Source organism: Podarcis cretensis, assembly GCF_951804945.1.
Source record: "Podarcis cretensis genome assembly, chromosome: 16".
Classification (NCBI taxonomy): Eukaryota; Metazoa; Chordata; class Lepidosauria; order Squamata; family Lacertidae; genus Podarcis; species Podarcis cretensis.
In genome coordinates this window covers 20,903,016-20,927,053 of record NC_137186.1, presented here as the reverse complement: position 1 = coordinate 20,927,053, position 24,038 = coordinate 20,903,016, and the positions used below count along the sequence as shown (strand labels likewise).

General features: G+C 48.0%; 1 protein-coding gene across 5 annotated transcripts in view; it reads right to left on the bottom strand.

Annotated features, from left to right (window-relative positions):
- The window catches only part of NOS1 (nitric oxide synthase 1), a gene marked incomplete at its 3' end in the record, with an annotated part of 182,087 nt that overhangs the window by 39,169 nt on the left and 118,880 nt on the right, over window positions 1-24,038 (bottom strand). For 4 of the 5 annotated variants that reach the window (XM_079956371.1, XM_079956372.1, XM_079956370.1 and 1 more), the window contains exons 3-7: window positions 12,304-12,436; window positions 5,902-6,039; window positions 4,009-4,154; window positions 1,127-1,289; window positions 97-188 (exon numbers count right to left, since the gene is read on the bottom strand). In XM_079956371.1, coding sequence (XP_079812497.1) covers window positions 97-188; window positions 1,127-1,289; window positions 4,009-4,154; window positions 5,902-6,039; window positions 12,304-12,436 — 672 coding nt within the window. Of the gene's footprint in view, window positions 1-96; window positions 189-1,126; window positions 1,290-4,008; window positions 4,155-5,901; window positions 6,040-12,303; window positions 12,437-12,869; window positions 12,994-24,038 lie in introns of those variants that run through there. The other variant, XM_079956374.1, reaches the window with a different exon arrangement.

Sequence of the window (24,038 nt, the reverse complement as noted above, 5' to 3'; positions counted from 1 at the left end):
CCCCCCCCCAGCCTCCTATCCCTGAGGGAATGCCGCAACCCTCGGCAGAGATGAAGGGAAGGTTTTCCTACTGAGAGGCTTACAAACACCACACACCTGAGGTTCCCTTTGTTAGTGGCATACTTTATGTGGTTGCAAATGTAGTTGAACATCCCATGGGCCGTGGTGCAGTCCCGGGCGTCAAAGACCTGAAAGGATTCAAAGGGAACAGAGTTCAGGGGACAGGAACAAAGACGAGTGGGGTACAGAAATCCTAATTTTGGGGGGGAAATGTGCCACTGCTACATTTCTACCTCATCTTTCCCCCCGAGGAGCTGCTGCTGCTGGTGGTGGTATACGACTCTCCTCCTCCACATTTCATCCTCACAACAACCCTGTGAGGTAGGTTGATAGGCTGAGAGTGGCTAGCTCAAAGTTGCCCAGGGAGCTCTTCATGGCTGAGTGGAGATTTGAACCCTGGTCTCCCAGACCCTAGTCCATACCTCCTTCGACCGTGGAGGCAGGATGGCTAGCAGCCATTATTTAATTCATCACTAAATGAATGAACGATGATGACCATGTCATTTAAAGTCCACTCAGTATTGATCCAGAGTAGATTTCAATGTATAGTTAGCAGAGAAAAACTTAAACACGTTGCAGGATCCCCCCAAAATAGACCTGAGGCAATTAATATTTCATCCAACAGAGCTTTACTGCTACTGAAGTCAAATGAGCATAATGGTCACAAATCCAATACATTCAGTGTTGGCACTGTCCATAAGAAATCCAGTTGCAGCAGACTTAACTTAAACTTATAATACTCATAGTAAGTCTTAACTTAACACTAAGCATACAGAACACCACACCAGACGGAAAAGAGATAGAAAGAGAAAATGAGTGAAACCTAATTTCCTTCTGGCCTATTACTATAGTCAGCATGACCTTGACAGAAAGAGATAAGAGAACCAGTTTAAGCCAGCTGTACTCAGCTTCTCTGAAGGCATAACCCAAACATCATGAACCTTCTTTCACACGGAGAAGCTTCCAGAACCCTCTTGAATTAAATAGACTAGGAAAGATCTCTACACATCAGATCAATACTTTCTGCACTAAGGAATGCAAACTGATACGCCATATGCGACCTCACCTGCAGCTTCGACCACTGGATCCGGCCCACACAGCGGGAGGCATTGCGCCAAGCATGCTTGGCCCCGTAGATCAGCTCTGTGTCTCGCAGCTGGTAGGTGTCTGAAGCTTCTATCTCCTTGGTGACTTCCTCCAGCCTCTCCAGGTGGGCCTTGGAGCCGAACCTGCCAGAGTAGGATTGTACAGAAGCAGTCATTGGTCAACAACAACACCACTGTGATGGGCAAATCTGGGTTACGTTTTGCAAGTGTGCAATCCCATTTTCAATGTGTGTGTGTGTGGGGGGGGGAGGCAGCAGCTCCTTGGACGCGCATCCACATTGCACGTAGAAGACCACAGGTTCAATCCCTGACAACTCCAAGTAGGGCTGGTGTCAGGGGCTGGACTGAGGAGGACTGGTGGGGACTGCCCCCCCTTTCCTGAACCTTCCTGAGAAGAGGAGGACAGTATAGAATTACAACAGTGGTTTGCAGAAGGTCATAGTTCAGAGGCTGCAGAGGGGAGAAGCTGGGAAATATTGGGAGATGAACAGCAGGAATAAGAAGCACCAGGGGAGAGGCAACTGATAGACTCAGGGTCTTTGGAAAGCATTCCTGACCCCCCCCCTCCCAGGACCAGGTGTGCATTGAGAGTAGTAGAACAGAAAGCTCAGCTTAGCTGACACAGGGGTGATGTAGAATAGGAGAGAAAGAGGGGTGGGACTTTACTCGGAGCAACGTCATCTTTGGGATACTACATTCCTTTCTCTCTCTCTGTGAATAATGAATAAAATTACTTGGTAAGAACTCTTCTTGTTTATCTGCTTCTTGGCTGCCATCGTGGGAGAGATAGGATTCCCTGGGAATGCCTCCACCTGAAATCCTGTAGAGTGGCTGGCAGCCAGCGTAGACTCAGGGGAGACAAAGTGGTGGTCTCCAGAGGTTAGAATCCAACATTTGTGGATCCCAGCACCAGCCAGCATGGCCAGTGGGCAGGGATGGTGGCTGTTGGAGTTTAATAACATCTGGCGAACACAGTGTTGCCTCCAAGACTGAGGATGGAAGATATCTGGTTTTCAGCATCACAATATATCACCAGCTAAACACTGATATATCATGATATCTGAAATAAGGATGGAGCTATGTAGAGGCATTGGCTGGCTTCAAGGTTTCTACCACATTGTGATTTTTGCATAACACAAACACACACACATCATGATTCACAATATATCACCAGGTCAAAATTATGAAACCGATATCACGATATGGACTTCAGTTTTGGACGATGCATCGATAAGTCGCCCAGCCCTACTACTGACATTATTAATTTGGCAAACACCCTTTCCATCATCCCAGTGGATCCAAGATGCTGGTCCAAATTTGCATTCAGTTTCAAGGGACACCCACAGATTTCACTCCTCCTCTAGCATTTGCGTGGCAATTCCCGCCCCCACCCACAGTTGGAGAAATAAAGACACTGTACACAGACTTTGAGGTTAATGGGCGTAAATGGCCACAACTTTATTGATTACAGGTAAGAGTGGTATTGGCTTTAGGCATTGGCCCCTAACAGACTATCCGGTCTAACCGGGAAGGGATTAACACCGCCAGGGGGAGTCCCCGAGATGCACATCCGTAGGCGCTCCCCGAGGGGTGGCCGCTCGGGGGCGCGCTTTAGGCCCTAGCCTCCGTAGGTTTCGGACGAGGCGACGCCCCCCGGAGTCCTTTAACGAACTACCCTTCAAGACCTGGGGGAGGTGATGGCGTTCCTCCCCCCCAACATCATTTGCATAACAATACCCCGCCAATGCCTAACCGCCAGAACCAAAGAGTTGTGACGTTTGCTACGAGGTAGGCGAAAAAACCAAGTGGCTTAAATGCAGCCAATTAGCCAAATGGAAAAATTCCTACCAGCCTTGCGGCGACCAGCCGAAGCCCATAGCAAAGTCCGTATGCGCACCTAGAGGGTGGGTGGGTGGGGAAAGCTGCAGCTGCGAAGAGGGAAAGAGGGCGAGCCGGGTCAGCCCTGGCCTTAAGAGGGACCCGGAAAGCCCGCCCCCTGCGCCAGCCGATTGGACCCAGAAAGCCCACCCCCTGCGCCAGCCGATTGGCTGGCGCAGAGGAGGATGCATATGCATGGGAGAAGGGAATCCCGGAGTCCCCGCGGGGCTGACGCCGGCCCCGCGAGAATGTAGTTGGGGGCGTGAGTCCCGCAACCCCACCCCCTCTTGAATTCGGTAGTGGCTTTGCCATGTAGATGTGAGTTAGATGTGGCATAAATCAAGTCCCGAGTCAAAGGATTGCGTAATATTGTACGTAGACGATGTCCTGGCTCGTCCATCAACTGAAGATTTGACATGAGAAATCCCAACTACAGTCGTACCTTGGTTGTTGAACGGAATCTGTTCCAGAAGTCCGTTCAACTTCCGAAAACATTTGACAACCAAGACACGGCTTCCGATTGGCTACAGGAGCTTCCTGCACGCAATTGGAAGCTGCGTAAGCCACGTCGGACGTTCATCTTCCAAAGAATGTTCACAAACCGGAACACTCACTTCGGCGTTTGCGTCATTTGGGAGCCAAAACGTTTGACTCGTAAGGTGTTTGGCTTCCAAGGTATGACTGTATTATCATTCAGAGAGCAAGATTTAGAGCTAGATGGTACAATGGTCTGACTCTGTATAAGGCAGCCTATAATGTATAATATGCCTTGACTTGTCATGAACTGAAAGAGGACAGCCATGCAAAGCTTCCCAGTTACAAGAATGAGCATCTGCCTCTCACACTTTCCTGGTATAGGAATAAAGAAATGAGTCTTTTTCAGAAATCTGAATGGTTTCTGGAAGAGAACCCTCTTCACCCTGCCAAGCAGGAGGGTCCCAGACCTTTTCTGTGCAAGACTTGCCTCTTGATGGAGGAATAATACTGATCAATGAACTCTTTTGCCAGTGGGAGCAGCTCTTCCTTTGTCCGGACTTCTTCAGGTCTTCGGACGTGCTGGGAAGGCATCATAATGGATCCCATGCAGACCTGCTCACTGCAGGGGGTCACCTGGAAAAGGGGTGAAGCAGAAGAATGCATGGTCACAACAGCTCCTTGACAGTCCACCATCTTCTAAGGGAATCCATTCCAGTGTTGAATGATTTTTACCCTCAGAAAGTCCTTCTTAATGTTTAGTCAGAATCTCCTTTCATGTAGGGCTGCCATAAGTCCTGGTTTTCCTGGACACGTCCAAGAATTGGCCAGCGAAATAATAGTAATAGTAACAACAACAACAACAACAATAATATTAATAGATTATTTATACCCCACCCATCTGGCTGGGTTTTCCCAGCCACTCTGAGGGGCTTCCAACAGAATATTAAAATACAATAGGCCTTCAGATATTAAAAGCTTCCCTAAACAGGGCTGCCTTCAGATGTCTCCTAAAAGTCTGGTAGTTGTTTTTTTCCTTTGACATCTGGTGGGAGGGCGTTCCACAGGGAGGGTGCCACTACTGAGAAGGCCCTCTGCCTGGTTCCCTCTAGCTTCACTTCTCGCAGTGAGGGAACCACCAGAAGGCCCTTGGAGCTGGACCTCAGTGTCCGGGCTGAACGATGGGGGTGGAGACGCTCCTTCAGGTATACTGGACCGAGGCCGTTTAGGGCTTTAAAGGTCAGCACCAACACTTTGAATTGTGCTCGGAAACGTCCTGGGAGCCAATGTAGGTCTTTCAAGACCGGTGTTATGTGGTCTCGGCCGTCTGGGCGGATTTTCACTGAACCGGCAAAATGTCTGGGGAAACCTGGAGGTATGGCAAGTAGGGTGATTTTTTTTTTTTAAGAAGCTTTAGAAATCCATTAAAATTCCCAAAACGTTTCTTTTTGGGGGGAGATGTTCCCCCTATAAAACTGAACAACTTTGACCCACAAAAAAATCTCAACACCTTTGTCCGGATTTTTACTTTTTGGAATATGGCAACCCTACTTTCTTGTCATATACGAATCTGTTGGTTCAGGTCCTCCGCTTTGGAGCAGCAGAAAACAAGCCTGCGGCATATTTCATGTGACAGCCCTTCATATCTTTGAAGATCTTTGGCTATCTCAGTCACCCACACCTCACACTCAGACTGGTTTTTTCTGAAATACTGGTTTGCTGTAGTTATTTGTTTATGCAACACTGTATTAGGTTTTTTTTTGTCACCTGTTTTTTCAGTGTGTACACATTTTCGTATGTCACAAAAATTCAACAAAAAGTTGGGGGTGGAGCAGAAAAAGAAGTGCATTTCCTGCTACTTAAATCAAATATTTTTTTCTTTTTTAAAAAAGTTAACTTTTTAAAAAATCAAAATATAAACAGAAACAGCCGTTTTAAATATATATACAGTGGTACCTCGGGTTACAAACACTTCGGGTTACAGACTCCGCTAACCCAGAAATAGTACCTCAGGTTAAGAACTTTACCTCAGGATGAGAAAAGAAATTGCGCGCCGGCGATGTGGCGGCAGCGGGAGGCCCCATTAGCTAAAGTGGTACCTCAGGTTAAGAACGGTTTCAGGTTAAGAACGGACATCCGGAATGAATTAAGTTCGTAACCAGAGGTACCATTGTACATTAGAAAATAAAATTACACAGTAAAACACAGACTTGCCTAAACCTCCCCCCACCCCTTAAAGAAGGTGCTGAAAACAGCAAAGGCACCTGGCCTGATTTCAAGGGGCAGGGAGTTCCAAAGTGCAGGCACTTATTTGAACAACAAAGAAGGAATCATTAGCAGAAACCCCTCCCCAAACATATTGCAAAATGCCAGCCTCACTTACCATGGTACTCTTCAGATGCAAAGTGTCGTTGAGCACCGATCCGGTCTCCCAGTTCCGCACTTTAGCAAAGCGTGGGCACTTGGAGGGGCTTCCATTCACCACATTCTTTGTTGGTGACTGCCGGCCCGAGGGCGGGATCTGCGTGGGCATGGGGCAGAGAGCGAAAGAACAAGAACACAGTATTAGGCCATGAATATCCATCCCATTGGAAAGAGGCTCATGTGCAGGACCTTGTCTGTCCTCCAACTCTGTTTCTCAAGCTTAAACTCAAGTGCCAGAGTTTGGCTTCCTGAGAATACTGCTTTCATCGCTTCAGGTTTCTAGTCCTTAAGATTGCAGCTTCCTATGTGGAATCCCAATTCCCAATTTGCCAGTTTCTTCTTTCCTGACCCAGCTCATAGTTGGTGGTTGGCTCTCAAAGTCTATAACAGGAGTAGGGAAGCTCTCGTTCTCTCTCTGGAAAGTATTTTTATTGAATATTAGCCCAATAACCCCAATAACAATATAGAACTTCATGAGACAAACACATGAAAACCGAACCAGACCAAGGCTGGCAATGGAATATTACATTCACAAGGAGAAATAATATAGCTGGTTATATGGATATTTGCAATGAGATGCAAACAGGCAATTGGAGAGAGTACAGTCATGAGAAACAAGAGAACAAGAGATGCTGACTTGCAAAATATAAACAAAAAACTGTGACTGAAACCATCAGAGGCACAAGGGAAAACTAGCAGTTTAAACAAGTACAAACCTTTTCCATGCTTCATCTTCACAACAGTCCTGCAAGGTAGGTTACTACCTTAAAAACATTTTTTAAATTGATTTTCCAAAATTTTAACAAATCCATAACAAACTGAGCAATGCAAATAGTGGGCGGGGCCAGAGGCAAAAGTGGGCAGAGCAACAAATGTAAATTTTACCTTACATACAGCAGCAAGAGGCATTTTCAGAGTTCAAGGATGCTTCCCAGCCTGACTAAAGCACTCAGGGAGATTTAGGGGTATGTTTGTCCTGGGAAGGGCTAGACAGAGAGATTTGGAGGGCCACATTTGGCCCTCAGGGTTTCCCTTCCCCTGGTCTACAAACATACACAGGCCTAGGAACACTCTCAAATTCTGAAATTTGGGATTAGAAGCCATGCAGGTTGTTTGTTTCATTTTGTTGCAGCAGCAAGCCTTCTAGTCCTCAGTGAGGCAACCTGGAAAAAACTATCCTCAGGGTAAGGAAGCCGAAAGCTTTTGTAATCACTGCTTCATTTAAAGAAAGAATGATGAGAGTTTGAAAAAAATCCTGGAGGGAGGCTTATTTTCTTCCCCACAAAGCTGAACATTTGTGGTCGGCCAACCCTAGGAGTGGAGAATGGAGGTCTTGGATCTGGGAGCCAGAGGAGTTCTGTGGAACGACATGGTTAAAGGAGGATGGAAAAGAAACAGCCTGCGTATCCAGGCAGAGGAGGAGCTTAATAGCGGCTTAAGGGGAGGGAAGGATTTAGCAGCCCTCAACATGGAGAGAAACTAAGCCTGCAACAGAGAGTTTTATAGAGCTTAGCAGCGAGAAATCCCAGCCACTGAAAGACAAGGCATGAGAGATTCAGTCTTGCTCAGCTGACATTGCCTAGAACACTAAGGGGCTTTCCATACGGTTCTATACTTTCCCATACAGCACAACCTCTCTCTCTCTCTGGACCCAACTTTATTGTGCATTTACGATGATTTGCACTCACTATTGTATTGAGGGAGTTATACCTGACATTGTAACATTTCTGCCTGCAAAGGTTTGGGGGCAGACATACCGCTTCACTTCCAACCTGTGCAAGTCCTGAAAACTTCCTGTGAAAATCCCATAGCTTTTCATACTACAAATGCTGGGTTTTGGAGTCGTGCTTTCGTTTAACCATACAGGCCTCTCTAAAATGCCCTTGGAACTCTTCCCACACCCTCACCAGCCTAGCTTCACACCTTCCTCGGGTGTTTCTGGCCAGGCTGCCTTGTGTCCTTCAACTCTGATAACGCCTTTAGTTTTCCTGGATGGAGGAGAGATATGGGTGTTTGAGAGCGTGTGTAGAAATTAGCCTACTCTACAAGGGTGCAGGGACGTGGGTGGCGCTGTGGGTTAAACCACAGAGCCTAGGACTTGCTGATCAGAAGGTCAGCGGTTCGAATCCCCATGACGGGGTGAGCTCCCGTTGCTCGCTCCCTGCTCCTGCCAACCTAGCAGTTTGAAAGCACGTCAAAGTGCAAGTAGATAAATAGATACCACTCCGGCGGGAAGTTAAATGGCGTTTCCATGCGCTGCTCTGGTTCGCCAGAAGCGGCTTAATCATGCTGGCCACATGACCCCAGAGTTGTCCGTGACTGGTCCTAACGGTTAGGGGTCCCTTTACCTTTACCTTACAAGGGTGCACCCATTACATGCTTTGCCCTGCTCACTTTTGCCCATGGCCCTGCCTGCCACTGGGACGTGGCAAGTAAAAAGACGACGTTAAAAGGAAGAATTCAAAAGAGGAAGGTGTACTGTAGATGACAGAGCTAAACATTTCCCAAGTCAAAATATATTTTTAACCACATAGGTCTGCTGCACCAAAGAGCCTTGCCACACTGCAAATAATTAGCAGATTTATTATGCATAGAAATCAACATATTTCTTCAAAGGCTGAGATGCCATGAAGCAGGACAGCCCAGGTTGCATCTCCCAACTTTTTTTTTTTAAATAAACTTTAAAAATAGTTATGGAGTGCCCTGAAAATATCTGTGGTCAGGAAACAGGATCAGGAAAGCAGAATGCAGTTAAGGTTTCCCCTGCCACTGTCCTGGGAAAATTGACGCTGTTGGGAGAAGCGGTTCCGTCCTGAGGATTTTGAAGTCGGGAAGCTTAACTTGAATTCTAAACCTGCTGCCAGAATGCTGTTCCAGCTCTGGCCGCAGGGGATACTGCTGCTGCTGCGCTTTGTGCTTACGTGGTAACAATAGAAGCTAATCCATCATGATCCTGCATACAATAAGGACACTAAGTTGGCAGGGAAAGCCCAGAAACAGCCCACAAAAGGAAGCAAGGGCAGAGCTGCGGCAGGGGGTGGGAGGAGACCACACAAAGCTTTTCCACGCCATCCATCAAACACTGTTTGCACAACACGCAGTTGTCAGGAAGAAGGAAACACCAGCCAGCCTTGGCTTGGGAAGCAGCTGAGGTTCTTTTGCAAAAGGAACCTAGGAAGCTGCCTTAGACCATCCAGCCCAATGGTGTCTACACTGACTGGCAGCATCTCTCTAGGATTCCCTACCTGGGAATGCCAAGGAATTCACTCTCTCTGTGGTAGCTTATTTTAAAGTTTTAAGTGTCTATACGCTTATCACATTTATAAATTTTAAATTTATTGTTGTACAATGTTTTAAATGTTTGTTTTCCTTCTGGGATTGTACCCCCACATGTGTTTTATAAGCTGGTCTCCGACCGTAATAAATTATCTATCTATCTATCTATCTATCTATCTATCATCTATCTATCACTAGGGAGGGGAGAATCTATAAAATGTGGCTTCTCTCAGCTTCTCGTTGCCCCAGTCCTCAGTTCTCCACATTTCTAAAACTACTACTACTACTACTATTATTATTATTATTATTAATATTATTATTATTCCATCGTTCAGCCCAGATACTGAGGGCCCTCTGGCGGTTCCCTCACTGCAAAAGGGGGAACAAGGAAGAGGGCTTTCTCGGTAGTGGTGCCCTCCCCGTGGAACACCCTCCCATCAGGTGTCAAGGAAATAAACTATCTGAATTTTAGAAGACATCTGAAGGCAGCCCCATATAGGGAAGTTTTAAATGTTTGATGTTTTATTATGCTTTTATATCTGCTGGAAGGAACGCAGGTGGCGCTGTGGGTTAAACCACAGATCCTAGGACTTGCCGATCAGAAGATTGGTGGTTCGAATCCCCGCGATGGGGGGGAGCTCCCGTTGCTCGGTCCCTGCTCCTGCCAACCTAGCAGTTCGAAAGCACATCAAAGTGCAAGTAGATAAATAGGTACTGCTCCGGCGGGAAGGTAAACGGTGTTTCTGTGCGCTGCTCTGGTTCACCAGAAGCAACTTAGTCATGCTGGCCACATGACCCGGAAGCTGTACGCCAGCTCCCTTGGCCAATAAAGCGAGATGAGCGCCGCAACCCCAGAGTCGTCCATGACTGGACCTTCACCTTTACCTTTACCTTTACCTATCTGCTGGAAGCTGCCCAGAGTGGCTGAGTCAACCCAGTCAGATGGGCGGGTTACATCTCTCCAACCTCTCCTCTCTTTGCATCTTATCCACTCCCTCGCCTACCCATTTCATAGCAGGCCCAAATCTCCCCTCACCTCATAGCCCATCAAATCAGCAAGCAGGGTTGGGAAGTGCTTCAGAGAGCACTTTGCAAACTGAAGCACCTCCTAGCACCTAACAACCCACCTGGACCACTGACCACCTGCCGGCTTGCTCACCGGCCTGCTTATCTGTCACCACATCTGGAGTTGCCCCCTACTGGCAGCCACACAAACTTTGGCATGATGACAGCCTTACAGTTACAGTGTATCGCCCACCCAAGAGATATCTGCAAGAAGCCTCCCTTGGAAATGGCGTCCTGCTTCTTTAAGAGCTCTGTTCCTAAGCAGGAACTCACGACAGGGAAGGGCCTGGGAAACTCATTCTCAAGCCTATAGGAAGAACATGAGGCCACCTTGAGGGGACAGGCAGGGTCAAACAAAGTCCTGCTTCTCCCCGCTTCCACCTCCGCCTGCTCTCCTTGCAGCTCAAATTCCTCCTGACACGAAATAAGAAGCTTTGTACTGGCGGGTGTGACAACTGGAATGTGGTAGCATTGCTCAGATCACGGCAAGCGTTTATTAGGAGAGTCCTGCTGGATCAGATCAAAGGTTTGCCTGCTTCAGGGACTGGGAACCTCTGGGTCTCCAGATGCTGTCGTAAGCAGCGACAAGGGGAAATTTGATTTGGTTTGTATTTTAATGGGAAATTAACTAATTAAATTAACTAATGGGACGCAGGTGGCGCTGTGGGTTAAAGCCTCAGCGCCTAGGACTTGCCGATCGAAAGGTCGGCGGTTCGAATCCCTGCGGCGGGGTGCGCTCCCGCTGCTCGGTCCCAGCGCCTGCCAACCTAGCAGCTCGAAAGCACCTCCGGGTGCAAGTAGATAAATAGGGACCGCTTACCAGCGGGAAGGTAAACGGCGTTTCCGTGTGCGGCTCTGGCTCGCCAGAGCAGCGATGTCACGCTGGCCACGTGACCCGGAAGTGTCTCCAGACAGCGCTGGCCCCTGGCCTCTAGAGTGAGATGGGCGCACAACCCCAGAGTCTGTCAAGACTGGCCCGTACGGGCAGGAGTACCTTTACCTTTACCTTTAACTAATTTGCAATCTGCAAACTGAAACACAGTTGTCCTTCGACTTTGCCGAATTTTGCAATGCAGTTCTCCAACCAAACATGGTGTTCAAAAATGCATTTGTTAGGGAGAAATCTGCATAAACCTGCACACGTTAATGAGAACAACACACATACACACACATTATGTTGGAGAAAATTGCTTCCAAATTAGTCAAAGCTGCCTACAAAATGTGTTTACTGGCAGAAAAATGCACTGCAATGCAGATTGATTGGGATGAGGTGTTTTGTTTTTTAAATGCAAATTGCTGAAGAAATGTGGAGGACTGAATTTAAGATTGGAAAAACTGAGAAACTTAACTCCCGTCTGCACTATACATTTAATGCAGTATCGTACCACTTTAAACAGTCAAGGCTTTTAAGGAGCTTTTAAGCATGATGGGCTCTTCTTGGAATTTCTGAGAATTGTTTTAGAGGTCAAGTTCCTAGCCCTGTTGGAGCCTACTTTGGCCATGTGATGGCAAAAAGTGGCCAAAAATCTGAAGGCAAGGAAAAAGAACCCTTGGTGGGTTGTCATGGAATCCTTAAGATATTTCATTCTTTGACTTAATAAACAACAAAATAAAACCATTATTTTTGTTCCTATCAATGGCCCAATATATTTTGCTGCCTGAGGCAAAATGGTGCGCGCACACCCCTATTCAGCAAGTAGCAAATCCTGCCAATGAAGTGCTGCACTGCCACTGAGGGAGATCAGCAGGGTGGTTATAAAGGTGGAGGGCAAGCTCTCTTTCCAAACAGAAGAGTATAGTCAGGACACTCAGGAGGAAGAGCTGAAGGACACCAGCACCTCCCAGCATATGCCGCCTGAGGCAATCACCTCACTCTGCCTAATGGTAGGGCTAGGGGACGCAACAAGGGTCTTAGATGCCAATGAACCTCATGTCTCAAAGGCTATGCTTCTACTTTGCCCCTGTGTGAGAAGAGACGAGGCCCACTTCCGCCCTCGTTGCCCTCCTTTTCAGCACCTACCGGGTCCTTGTCCGAAGAGGGCTTGCTTGCGACAGAGGCTGAGTCAGTCTTCTCCCACAAGTCGTTGAAGACTCGGTCATTCTCCATTCCTGATGGCAAAGCCTTTGGCGACTTCCGGTCTGCTTCCCGGAAACTGGAAGAGGGGAGGCCAAAGAGACAACCCCCTCGACAGGTCAGCAGTGGAGGGAACAAATACCTGGCCTGTATTCTTTTACTTTTTACAGGTGTATCCTGCAATATGTGACTGATGCAACATTGGGGGGTTTCTACCAGGCTATCCACACATCATTCCAATTTATTAGTGTCCCAGTTTTCCAGGGACAGTCCCGGAATTACAGAAGCTACCCCGATTTCTGATTTGATCCGGGAATGTCCTGGTCTTCCTCCCCCCCCCCCCTCATCTCAGAGAACAATCAAAAGTGGTGGAGAGATCAGAACACCTCCCCCCCCCTCCTTCTTGGAAACAGGAGCCTTTGCATTCTCTCTCTCTCTCTCTCTCTCTCTCTCTCTCTGTGTGTGTGCATAGATGCAAAAATGGAGTCCTGTTTATACTGAAAATAAAATACTTGCACAGAATGAAGGAAATGTGTCTGTGATCTTCAGATGTAGAGTGCTACACACAATTAATGAAGAAGAAGAGAAAGAAGAAGAGGAGGAGGAAGAAGAAGAAGAAGAAGAAGAAGAAGAAGAAGAAGAAGAAGAAGAAGAAGAAGAAGAAGACCTTTCCTGGATCAACCGCTGATGGCAAATGGGGAGACATAGCTACCCTTCTTGGATCTGCTTACAGCCACATTAAAATCTGCCCAGCTGTGCATATGCATCTCACACTTGCAAAACAACAGAAAGCTGCTGTCTTTGCAAGTCCATACAGGCACACCACTATAGATGTTGCTTTGCCCCGTCTTCCCCAGAATTTCCACTTGTGCCACATTGTTCCCTTTGCCAGCTCTGCCATGCCGTGTTCCCAGCATTTTTTCATTGTCCTGCCCATGCAGATGCAGGCAGATACTTGGCCCTGTGAGATACAGGCCAGAGGGAGCAAGAGGGAGCATAAAAAGGGGTCTTCATCCCCTGCCTCCTTTTTCCTCTGCAAGCTAAAACTATCTCTTTCTTCCCAATCACAACTGGGCAGATCACAGCGGCTGGCTGAGACATTATTATTATTATTAGCTTTGATATAGTAATCACCTTTCTTCCCCCTCCCCAATATTTTGTATTGAATTTTAACAACAACAAACAAGTTGGGGGGGGGGAATGAATGAACACTTTTTTTTAAAAAAAAGGGTAAGTTGTCACAATCGCCAGTAAGGAATATAGGATATTTACTAAGGCAGAAATAAAACATACAGAGAGGGAAACCCATGGTCTATAATTACAAAGTTGTCCCATGGTCTGAATTAAAACAATTACAGTTTTGTATTTCAAAGAAGAAGATGAAAAATAGCCTTGGGTTGTATTAAGTCTAGACACTTGCATCGGCCTGTGGGACCTGATGCTCCTAAACCTATGTTTTTTGTTGCTGGCGTATGCCTTTCTCAAGAGACAATGGAGTGCGCCTCTGGGGATGAAGTCAAACGGCTAAGTTAGCAGCTTCAAAGTGACCTCTCCGGGGAGCAAGCCACGGCAGTGCGTATGGAGCTCCTGGGCTGTGCAGATGACAAGAACCCCGGCTCTTGGTCTTGCAAAGAAGAGCAGAGCAAGGTGTCTGGTACCAGCTTGGCTGCAGGAGCTGCTGGAAGGAGGCTTACAAGGCACCATCCAACTGCCTTAGGGATTCCACTCCAGATTTTTGTAGGGTTCACACCTTAGCCTTTTCTTCTCCTGAAGACACCCCCTGCAGGGCAGCGGAGGTTTAGGATCAGAGTTTTCCTTCTCCTAGATGAGCTACTTTCCCAGGTTGACAAGCCCCATCTGCCCCTCACTTCCCTCTACAGTGGTGCCTCGCAAGACGAAATTAATTCGTTCTGCGAGTTGCTTTGTCTTGTGATTTTTTCATCTTGCGAAGCGCGGATTCCCCAGGTATTAATGGCTTTAAGAAAAAGGAAGCAAACCCGCAAGACGTTTTCGTCTTGCGAAGCAAGCCCATAGGGAAGTTCGTCTTGCGAAGCACCTCGAAAAACGGAAAACCCTTTCGTCTAGCGAGTTTTTCGTCTTGCGAGGCATTCGTCTTACGGGGCACCACTGTACACTGTGCACCAGCTGCAATATATACAAGAGGCTCACTGATGGCAGCGACAACAACACCAAGCAACCATGCAGGGCTGCAAAGTACGCAAGTTGCAATGCATACACAAAGCTCTCTGCTCTCTGCACACATGTGTGCACACGCTGATGGACAAATATGGGCTGCCCTTTCTGCCCTCAGCCATTCTCATACTGTCCAACTTTTCCAGACCCAAAATGGGAATGTGTGACTTCCAGGATGCACTCCCAGGTGAGTTATGTGACCCGTGCGGCACTTTTTCAACCCGAAAAGACACTTTCCCCAGGAAAATCTTGTACAGTGACCCCAAAAAAGCACATTTTTGGGTGCTGTGAAAGATCACAACCCCCCCAAAAGTTCTTTTTTTGGAGGCAAAAGCACGGCGTGCAGAGAGCAAGGCTGTGATGCCCAAAACGGCTGCTGTGATCTGGCTTGGAAAAAATGGGCTGTCCCTTTTTTCAGGGGTACTTGGGAGCTGTGCAGCCCCCACTGGCAAGGCTTTGGGCTGCCCCATTTTGCCAGGGATGCAATACCACCAGGATGTAGAAGAAGAAGAAGAGTTATCACTACCCGAAGGAGTCTCAAAGCGGCTAACATTCTCCCTTCCTCCTCCACAACAAACACTCTGTGAGGTGAGTGGGGCTGAGAGACTCCAAAGAAGTGTGACTAGCCCAAGGTCACCCAGCAGCTGCATGTGGAGGAGCGGGGATGCGAACCCGGTTCACCAGGTTACGAGTCTACCGCTCTTAACCACTACACCACACTGGCTCTCTATTAGCCAATAGAGGCTGATCCACTAGAGCAATTGGGAGAACTACCCCACCAACCTCAGCCAGTTCCCGCCTGCCTGCCTCCATACTCACAACCTCTCAGGGGATGGTCTGGCAGCCAGCTCCTTCCTCCTTAGACTCAGTGCTGCCTTGTAGAATTCAGCACGGAGGATGGAGACACAACTAGAATCCGTTGGCTCCGCCAGCAGCGTAGCTAGCCGCTTGGGTGCCTGGTGTGTGGGGGGGTGTCCTGCAGCCGGGGGTGGGGCGAGCTGCCCATGAGGGTGGGGCGAGCCTCTGATGCTTGGAGTCCCGCCTCCCTCTCCCCCTCAGCTGTAGGGCAGCTGAGGGAGTGGCAGTAAGCAGACACAAGTCCCACGCTGCCATTTTAGGAAGCACTGAACCTGCAGGCACCGAAGCCACCATGTCACTCCTAAAAAGTTTTTTGAGCCCAATTTTTTTTTTAAAAAAACCCTCAACTTTGTCACCCCCCTCAGTGATAACACCCAGGGCAGACTGCACCCCCCGCACCCCCTTCCTCCGCCACTGGGCTCCACCCATCTGTGGCTCTGACTCCACCTACTCTTGGCCTTCCTGCCTTCCACCCTACCCGTTCCAACAGGTGCTGGCCACAGCTGGCAAGTCTTCCTGGTTTCCGTGACCGAAGCCAACCTTCGGTTTTAGACGTGCAGAATGTCAGGTCGCGCAAGGCGGTCCACCGAGGTCTTTGCTTCCCACCTAGCTTTCCCCAAGGCTCCGAAACGTTAAAACTGAGAAACAAATCTGGGAGGGTTTGGGGGCACCAGGTGACGGATCAGGAAAAGGACTTGGCCCAATGGCAAGCAACTCTGACGAATCCCTGTGTGCTGGCTGGAAGTAAAAACAATGGATATTTCAAAATGAAAACAAACACTGATTCTATTAAAAAAAAAATACCAGGAAATGGAAGTTCTTAAAATAATCATTATTCAGGGATGGGGTGGAGCAGACAATCCCTTCAGAGAGTAGCAGATTTGGACAGCTCTGCTAAGAAGGCACCAAAGAGTGTTTGCTCTCCTGGAGAGTTGGCTGCAAAGTCCTTCCATTGCAGAGAAAGAGTCTTCATTGCACATTGCAACCTCTGCTTGGTGACAGAGCATCAGCCTTACATGCAGATGGTCCCCAGTTCAATTGCTGGTGACTCCCTGCCTGAAACCCTCAAGAGCTGCTGCCAGTCAGTGCAGACAGTACTGGCCCAGCTGGAGGAATGGTTGGATAGTTCAAGGCAGCTGCCTAGGTTGCTCCGAATAGGAGATTCTGTCCGTTGCCAACACAAAGGCTAGGGATGGAGAATTCAGCACGAAGGATAAAGATAAAGAGCCAGAAAAAATGGAGGAGGAATTTTGAAGTTGCCCATCAAGCAGCCTGAGCAGACGGCCAGCCCCCCCCCCCTCTGGTAGCAGTCGTCCCCTCTATGATGAAAAGACCCAGTCGGTAGAGACTTAATATCAGGGCCACGGGTTCAAGCCCCACCTTGGGCAAAATATTCCTTCATTGCAGGGGGACTGGGCTAGATTACCCTCATGAGAAAGTGTGAGGAGGAGAAGGAGGAACTTGCAAACAGGATAGAATCAAATAATTGTAGAATTGGAAAGGACTCTGGCCTTAGTCTAAATTTCAAAGGATAGAAAGAAGTCAGCACAGAGGTTGAAAGAGCAAGAATAGTCTGGGAATCTGCAGGCCCCTTAAGCCCCATACAAACCCCTTTCTGCAAACCGAGTTGCACCCAAACTTCCAGCAGTTACCGTATTTTCCGCTCTATAAGATGCACCAGACCACAAGACGCACCTAGTTTTTGGAGGAGGAAAACAAGAAAAAATATATTCTGAATCTCAGAAGCCAGAACAGCAAGAAGGATCGCTGCGCAGTGAAAGCAGCAATCCCTCTTGCTGTTCTGGCGTCTGGGATAGCTGCGCAGCCTGCATTCGCTCCATAAGATGCACACACATTTCCCCTTACTTTTTAGGAGGGAAAAAGTGAGTCTTATAGAGCAAAAAATACGGTATCGTCTGTGCTAAACAGGAAATCTAGGGAAGCTGGCTTAATGTGGTAACCTTCAAAATGGACGTTTTTTTAAAAAAAATCTTTCCACTGCCGTACTTGCAACTGTTCGTTTCTTCTCCCAGGATCAAAACAACTTCCGTCTTCAAAGAATTTACTTCTGACCCACGTCAAATGACTTTCACAGCAGGGGGCTGTTGCTAGTTCATTATATCCGTATATTCGGGGGGTGGGGGTGGCGGGAACAACAAAAGCAAAAAAAACCCAAACCCACATATAGGAAATTGCCAACAGCCTTATTGGCACAAAGCCCTGGTGTGTTTCGACCGGGTCTTTTCATTGTCTATTTTTAAGGCTATATGCCATTGGCCTGAACAGGCTGTTTGAATGCATAAAGATTTCTCACAGCCAAGCTGTTGTACATTTGTACAATAGCCACTATTGCAAGAAAAAGAAAAGGGGGGAAAGGTTTATTTGTTTAGATTTTAATCCAAGGAGGCTTAGAGACCAAACAGAAAGTTGCCCCACTATTCTTTCTCAGTTTCAGTTGCCCGACCAGAATAATAATATGGAGCAATCTTAAGAGGGTTGAGGTAAGGTAAGACTGTTTAGTCCTCCCTTTCACAACGGCCTTGCAAGGTAGGCCAGTCACACCTCAAGACTATCTGGATGGGAGATTCCTTGGAATCTCAGTTATAGGATGGAAATGTATATTTGGGTGCAATTAGACTGAAGACCTGACACATTGTTTGCTGCTCTGTCCTTTATATTGGGAGCCCAGACGGGGGGAAATTGTCACCCATTCTTCAACTGCATCCGGATCAATTGCCTCAGGAAGGGACAATTGAACTTCAAGCTGATAAATAGCTGTACTTCATGCAATTGCTACCTAAATTTGCAGTGGCATCCAATAAACTTGGTTCTAATCATAAAAGAAATTGTAATGGATTATAAATACATTACCCCGGACGATGATATACATGGTTCCTAATGGTTGCTTTGTGATTTCAATTCAAGTTTATTTTTATTTTTATTAGTTCATGTAGAGTGGTACCTCGGGTTACAGACGCTTCAGGTTACAGACGCTTCAGGTTACAGACGCTTCAGGTTACAGACTCCACTATCCCAGAAATAGTACCTTGGGTTAAGAACTTTGCTTCAGGATGAGAACAGAAATTGTGTGGCGTCAGCACAGCGGGAGGCCCCATTAGCTAAAGTGGTACCTCAGGTTAAGAACAGTTTCAGGTTAAGAACGGACCTCCGGAACGAATTAAGTTCTTAACCCGATGTACCACTGTATTGCGTTGGAAATTCTATATATTGTCAAAGGCTGTGGCTAAGTGCAATAAAGGAGACCGTGCAACATTCAGAGAAGTGCATCAACAGAAGTCTAGTGCCCAGATGAAGGGAAGTAACAGTACTGCTCTGTTCTGCCCTCCTGAGACCCCACCTGGAGTTCTGTGTCCAGTTCTGGGCATCTTACTTTAAAAAGGGTATCGACAAGCTGAAAGGTGTTCAGAGGAAGGCAACCAAGATGACCAAAGATCTGGAAACCAAACCTGCCGAGGAACGGTTAAGGGAGTTGGATATGTTTTGCCTGGAGAAGACTGAGAGGTGATAGGATAGCCATCTTCAAATATTTGAAGGAAGGGCTGTTACATGGAAGGCAGAGAGCATGCCTGCTTTCTGCTGCTCCAGACGGGAGGACTCAAACCAGTGGATTCAGACAGGAGGACTCAAACCAGTGGATTCAAAGGACAAGAAAGGGCTAAACATTAGGAAGGACTTTCTGAGGGTAAGAGGCGTTCAACAGGGAAACAGCTGCGGGACTCTCCTTTGTTGGAGGGTTTTAAACAATAGGGTGATGTCCATTGCAGGGTTAAATTTATCTGTGATTTCTGCATTGCAAGGGGTTGGCCTAGATGAACCTTGGGAGTTCCTTCCAACGCTACAATTCCATCAGTTACAAAGCATGCCTGCGCTTTGGTTCTCCTGTTGTTTTGCAAAGCGTGGATGATGAAGAAGAGTTTGGATTTGATATCCCGCTTTATCACTACCCGAAGGAGTCTCAAAGCGGCCAACATTCTCCTTTCCCTTCCTCCCCCACAACAAACACTGTGAGGTGAGTGAGGCTGAGAGACTTCAGAGAAGTGTGACTAGCCCAAGGTCACACAGCAACTGCATGTGGAGGAGCGGGGAATCGAACCCGGTTCCCCAGATTACGAGACTACCACTCTTAACCACTACACCACACTGGCTTGCTTTCAAAAACCCAGATTGAACAGAGTTGCTCCTGGTCCCAACCTCTCGTTTCAGCTACTGTTGACTCCCTATGCTCCTGTGTTCTCTTGCTGTTACCACCACAGGGTGAAAAGGCCTGGGCCCAGTATACCTGAAGGAGCGTTTCCACTCCCACCATTCAGACCAGACACTGAGGTCTAGGTCTGAGGACCTTCTGGCAGTTCCCTCACTGATAGAAGTGAGGTTACAGGGAACCAGGAGGGCCTTCTCGGTAGTGGCGCCCGCCCTGTGGAACGCCCTCCCATCAGATGTCAAGGAAATAAACAACTGTCTGACTTTTAGAAGACATCTGAAAGCAGCCCTCTATTGGGGAATTTTTAATCTCTAATGTTGTACAATTTTTTAATGAGCTGTAAGCCTCCAAAAGTGGCTGGGGAAACCCAGCCAGGTGGACGGGGTATAAAAGAATTCTTCTTCTTCTTCTTCTTCTTCAGTCAACTTAACTTTGGCAAATGTACTTTAATGATGGGTGGGGTTCTGCTTGCTCCCTCCCTCGCTCCCTTTATCTGATCAAAGCCATTCCATCGAAATATAAACACCAAGCTGGGAAAGGAGACACATTTCCTTCCTTACCAAGGTAGAAGACAATCCACTCCTCTAGAAGTATAATCTCTGACTGGACTGAAACCCTTGTTCTGAAACACACCTGGGGTGTGCTTCCTGCCACCCACTGCCCCGCTTGGGGCCTAGAAAATATCTGCAAGGAACACAAAAGCATTCTGACAGTGCTCCATAAACAGGAATATTGCTGCAATGGGAACTTTGGAGCAAGTTTGCATAACATTTCCAAGTGAGCAACTGCAATTGTCCTCAGCCCTGTAAACCAGGCGTGGGAAATCATATGTGGCAGCTAGACTGGTGACTGGGAGTGGCCACTGAGACCTACATTGGCTCCCAGTACGTTTCCGAGCACAATTCAAAGTGTTGGTGCTGACCTTTAAAGCCCTAAATGGCCTCGGCCCAGTATACCTGAAGGAGCATCTCCACTCCCATTGTTCAGCCCGGACACTGAGGTCAAGCTCCGAGGGCCTTCTGGTGGTTCCCTCACTGCAAGAATTGAAGTTACAGGGAAGCAGGCAGAGGGCCTTCTGGGTGGTAGCACCCACCCTGTAGAACGCCCTCCCATCAGATGTCAAGGAAAGAAACAACTACCTGACCTTTAGAAGACATCTGAAGGCAGCCCTGCTTAGGGAAGTTTTTAATGTTTGATGTTTAATCACTGCTTTATTATTATTATTATTATTATTATTATTATTATTCTGTTGGGAGCCGCCCAGAGTGGCTGGGGAAGCCCAGCCAGATGGGTGGGGTATGTATGTATGTATAAATAAATAAATAAATTGTTGTTGTTGTTGTTGTTGTTGTTGTTGTTGTTGTTGTTGTTGTTGTTGTTGTTGTTAGGAGTGCTGGAGAGAGAGAGAGAGAGAGACTTGGCCTTGCAGCAGAATCTCAAGTCTCCATTCTGGGCTGTTCTGAAGTGAGACAATCCCGGAAATGATGTCTATATACCTCAGACTCTAAGACTGTCCCATGAAGCCTTGTTGGTGGCCCCACCTGCAGTGACTACCTGGGTGGCCCCTGACCTGTGACAGGGCCTTTTCCATGGTGGCTCCCCAGTTGTGGAATGCCCTCCCGGGTGAGGTGCAGCATTACAACATTCGGGCACATCTATGTATATAGGAAGAGTGCCCCATTTTCTGCAGATCGTTTTTGTTATGTACCCCGATTCGAGATGCAAATAATTAAGTGATATGCTGTGGGTAAAAGCCTCAGCGCCTAGGGCTTGCCGATCGAAAGGTCGGCGGTTCGAATCCCCGTGGCGGGGTGCGCTCCCGCTGCTCGGTCCCAGCGCCTGCCAACCTAGCAGTTCGAAAGCACCCCCGGGTGCAAGTAGATAAATAGGGACCACTTACTGGTGGGAAGGTAAACGGCGTTTCCGTGTGCTGCGCTGGCTCGCCAGATGCAGCTTTGTCACGCTGGCCATGTGACCCGGAAGTGTCTCCGGACAGCGCTGGCCCCCGGCCTCTTGAGTGAGATGGGCGCACAACCCTAGAGTCTGTCAAGACTGGCCCGTACGGGCAGGGGTGCCTTTACCTTTACCTTTAAATGGTCTTATATAAATAAAAATAATTGCCCATCCCACACCTTTTGAGGCTTTCCCTCTATCGCTCTCCTAATTGCAAAAAAGAAAAAAATGCTGCAACGTGGATTTGCTGCATTCGAGCCATCCAGGTGTTGCTGAAATCCAGCTCCCATCAGCCTCTGCTGGCAGGACCCAGAGTCAGGGGGATGATGGAAGTTGTATGCTAACAACACTTGGCATGACAAAGATCCCCCACCCTGACACTTGGGCCACAAAGTGCTTTCGTCCAGTTCCATTGTGAAACCCTAAAATTCTGCTATGTGGTTGGGGTCCTCCCACAAAATACTGACAGCCTACAAGCAACACCAGGGAGATGACAACCTGGGAACGCACCCTGTAAGACAGGATTTCTAATTCATTTCTTATTTATTGCATTCATATCCCACCTTTTCCCCCCAAGGAGCTCAAGGTGGCATAGATGGCTCTCCCCCTCCTCATTAATCCCCACAATAACCCTGCGAAGTAGGTTAGGCTGAGAGGCAGTGACTGGCCCAAGGTCACATTCAAGTGAGGTTCATGGACAAGCGGGGATTTGATCCCAAGTCCTAGGGCAACGGGTGGGACGTGTGTGGTGCTGTGGGTTAAACCACAGAGCCTAGGACTTGCCAATCAGAAGGTTGGCGGTTCGAATCCCCGCAACGGGGTGAGCTCCCGTTGCTTTGTCCCTGCTCCTGCCAACCTAGCAGTTCAAAAGCACGTCAAAGTGCAAGTAGATAAATAGGTACCACGCTGGCGGGAAGGTAAATGGTGTTTCCATGTACTGCTCTGGTTCACCAGAAGTGGCTTAGTCATGCTGGCCACATGATCCGGAAACTGTACGCCTGCTCCCTCAGCGAGATGAACGCCGCAACCCCAGAGTCAGCCACGACTGGACCTAATGGTCAGGGGTCCCTTTACCTTTACCTTTTACCTAGGGCAACACTCTAACCACTTCACCACACTGGCTCATTGGCAGGATCACGAAGATCCCATGGCTGGGAGATCAGGGAGCACCGAAGCTTACTAACAAAATGGAATTAGCAAGGTTTCTGGATGCCAGGATGCAATTGTGGTAATTCTCTGCCTCCCCTTGAAAGGGGGAGGAGAGAAAGGAAGGAGGAGGGAGGGAGAGAGACTTTGATAATGAAAGAGAAACTGGGGGGGGGGGGGAGCTAGAAAGGAGCAACAGGAAACTTTGATCTGCTGCAAATTCTTATTCATGATTAGGCTTGTTGATCTAATTGCAAATAGAAACCCAGGAGGTGAAACACAAAAGGATAATCAAATATGTGATATGGCGTAGGCCAGGGGTGGGGAACCTTTTTCGGCTCCGTGGGACAGATCCTTATCAGGATCTGCCTCACGAGCTGGGTTTGAAAGGTGAGTGGGTTTGCCACCTGTCAAAAATCCCTTCTGCTGGGATCTTAAAAGGGAAGAAGGAGGAGGCTCGCAAATGCCCCTTTCTGACTGCTTCACATTTTACGACTTTCTTTATGATACCAGGGACTTGAAAGTGAAGGAAGAGGGAGGCTCACAAATGCATGCAAACCTCTCCCCCTTTAAGTCCCTGAGACCAGGAAGGGAAGAGGGAGAAGACTTGCAAAAGCATGGCCAGGAATTATGTTGTGGGGGCAGGCAGAACCTCCGTTAGTTTTCTTTTATTGATTTACTTGATTTCAGAGGGGCAGCTGCCTCGCTGCTCCCCCTTGGCTACGCCCATGTTTGTGGGACACTCTCTCCTCCCCTTTTAAGTCCATGATCTTGCACCCTTTTTCTGACTCTCTACTCTTAGACATAGATTAAATCCTGACACTTAGACTTCGCAATCTTGCACCATGCTGGGAATAGAATTGCATAGGTAAAGGGACCCCTGACCATTAGGTCCAGTCGTGACCGACTCTGGGGTTGCGGCACTCATCTCGCTTTATTGGCCGAGGGAGCCGGCGTACAGCTTCCGGGTCATGTGGCCAGCATGACTAAGCCACTTCTGGCAAACCAGAGCAGCGCATGGAAACACTGTTTACCTTCACACCGGAGCAGTACCTATTTATCTACTTGCACTTTGAAGTGCTTTCAAACTGCTAGGTTGGCAGGAGCAGGGACCGAGCAACGGGAGCTCACCCCATCGCAGGGATTCAAACTGCCAACCTTCTGATTGGCAAGCCCAAGATGCTCAGTGGTTTAGCCCACAGCACCACCCACATCCCCATAGACAGCTAAGTGGAGATTAAATCCTGACACTTAGACTTCGCAATCTTTCACCATGCTGGGAACTACATGGTAAATCCCTGTCCTCCTG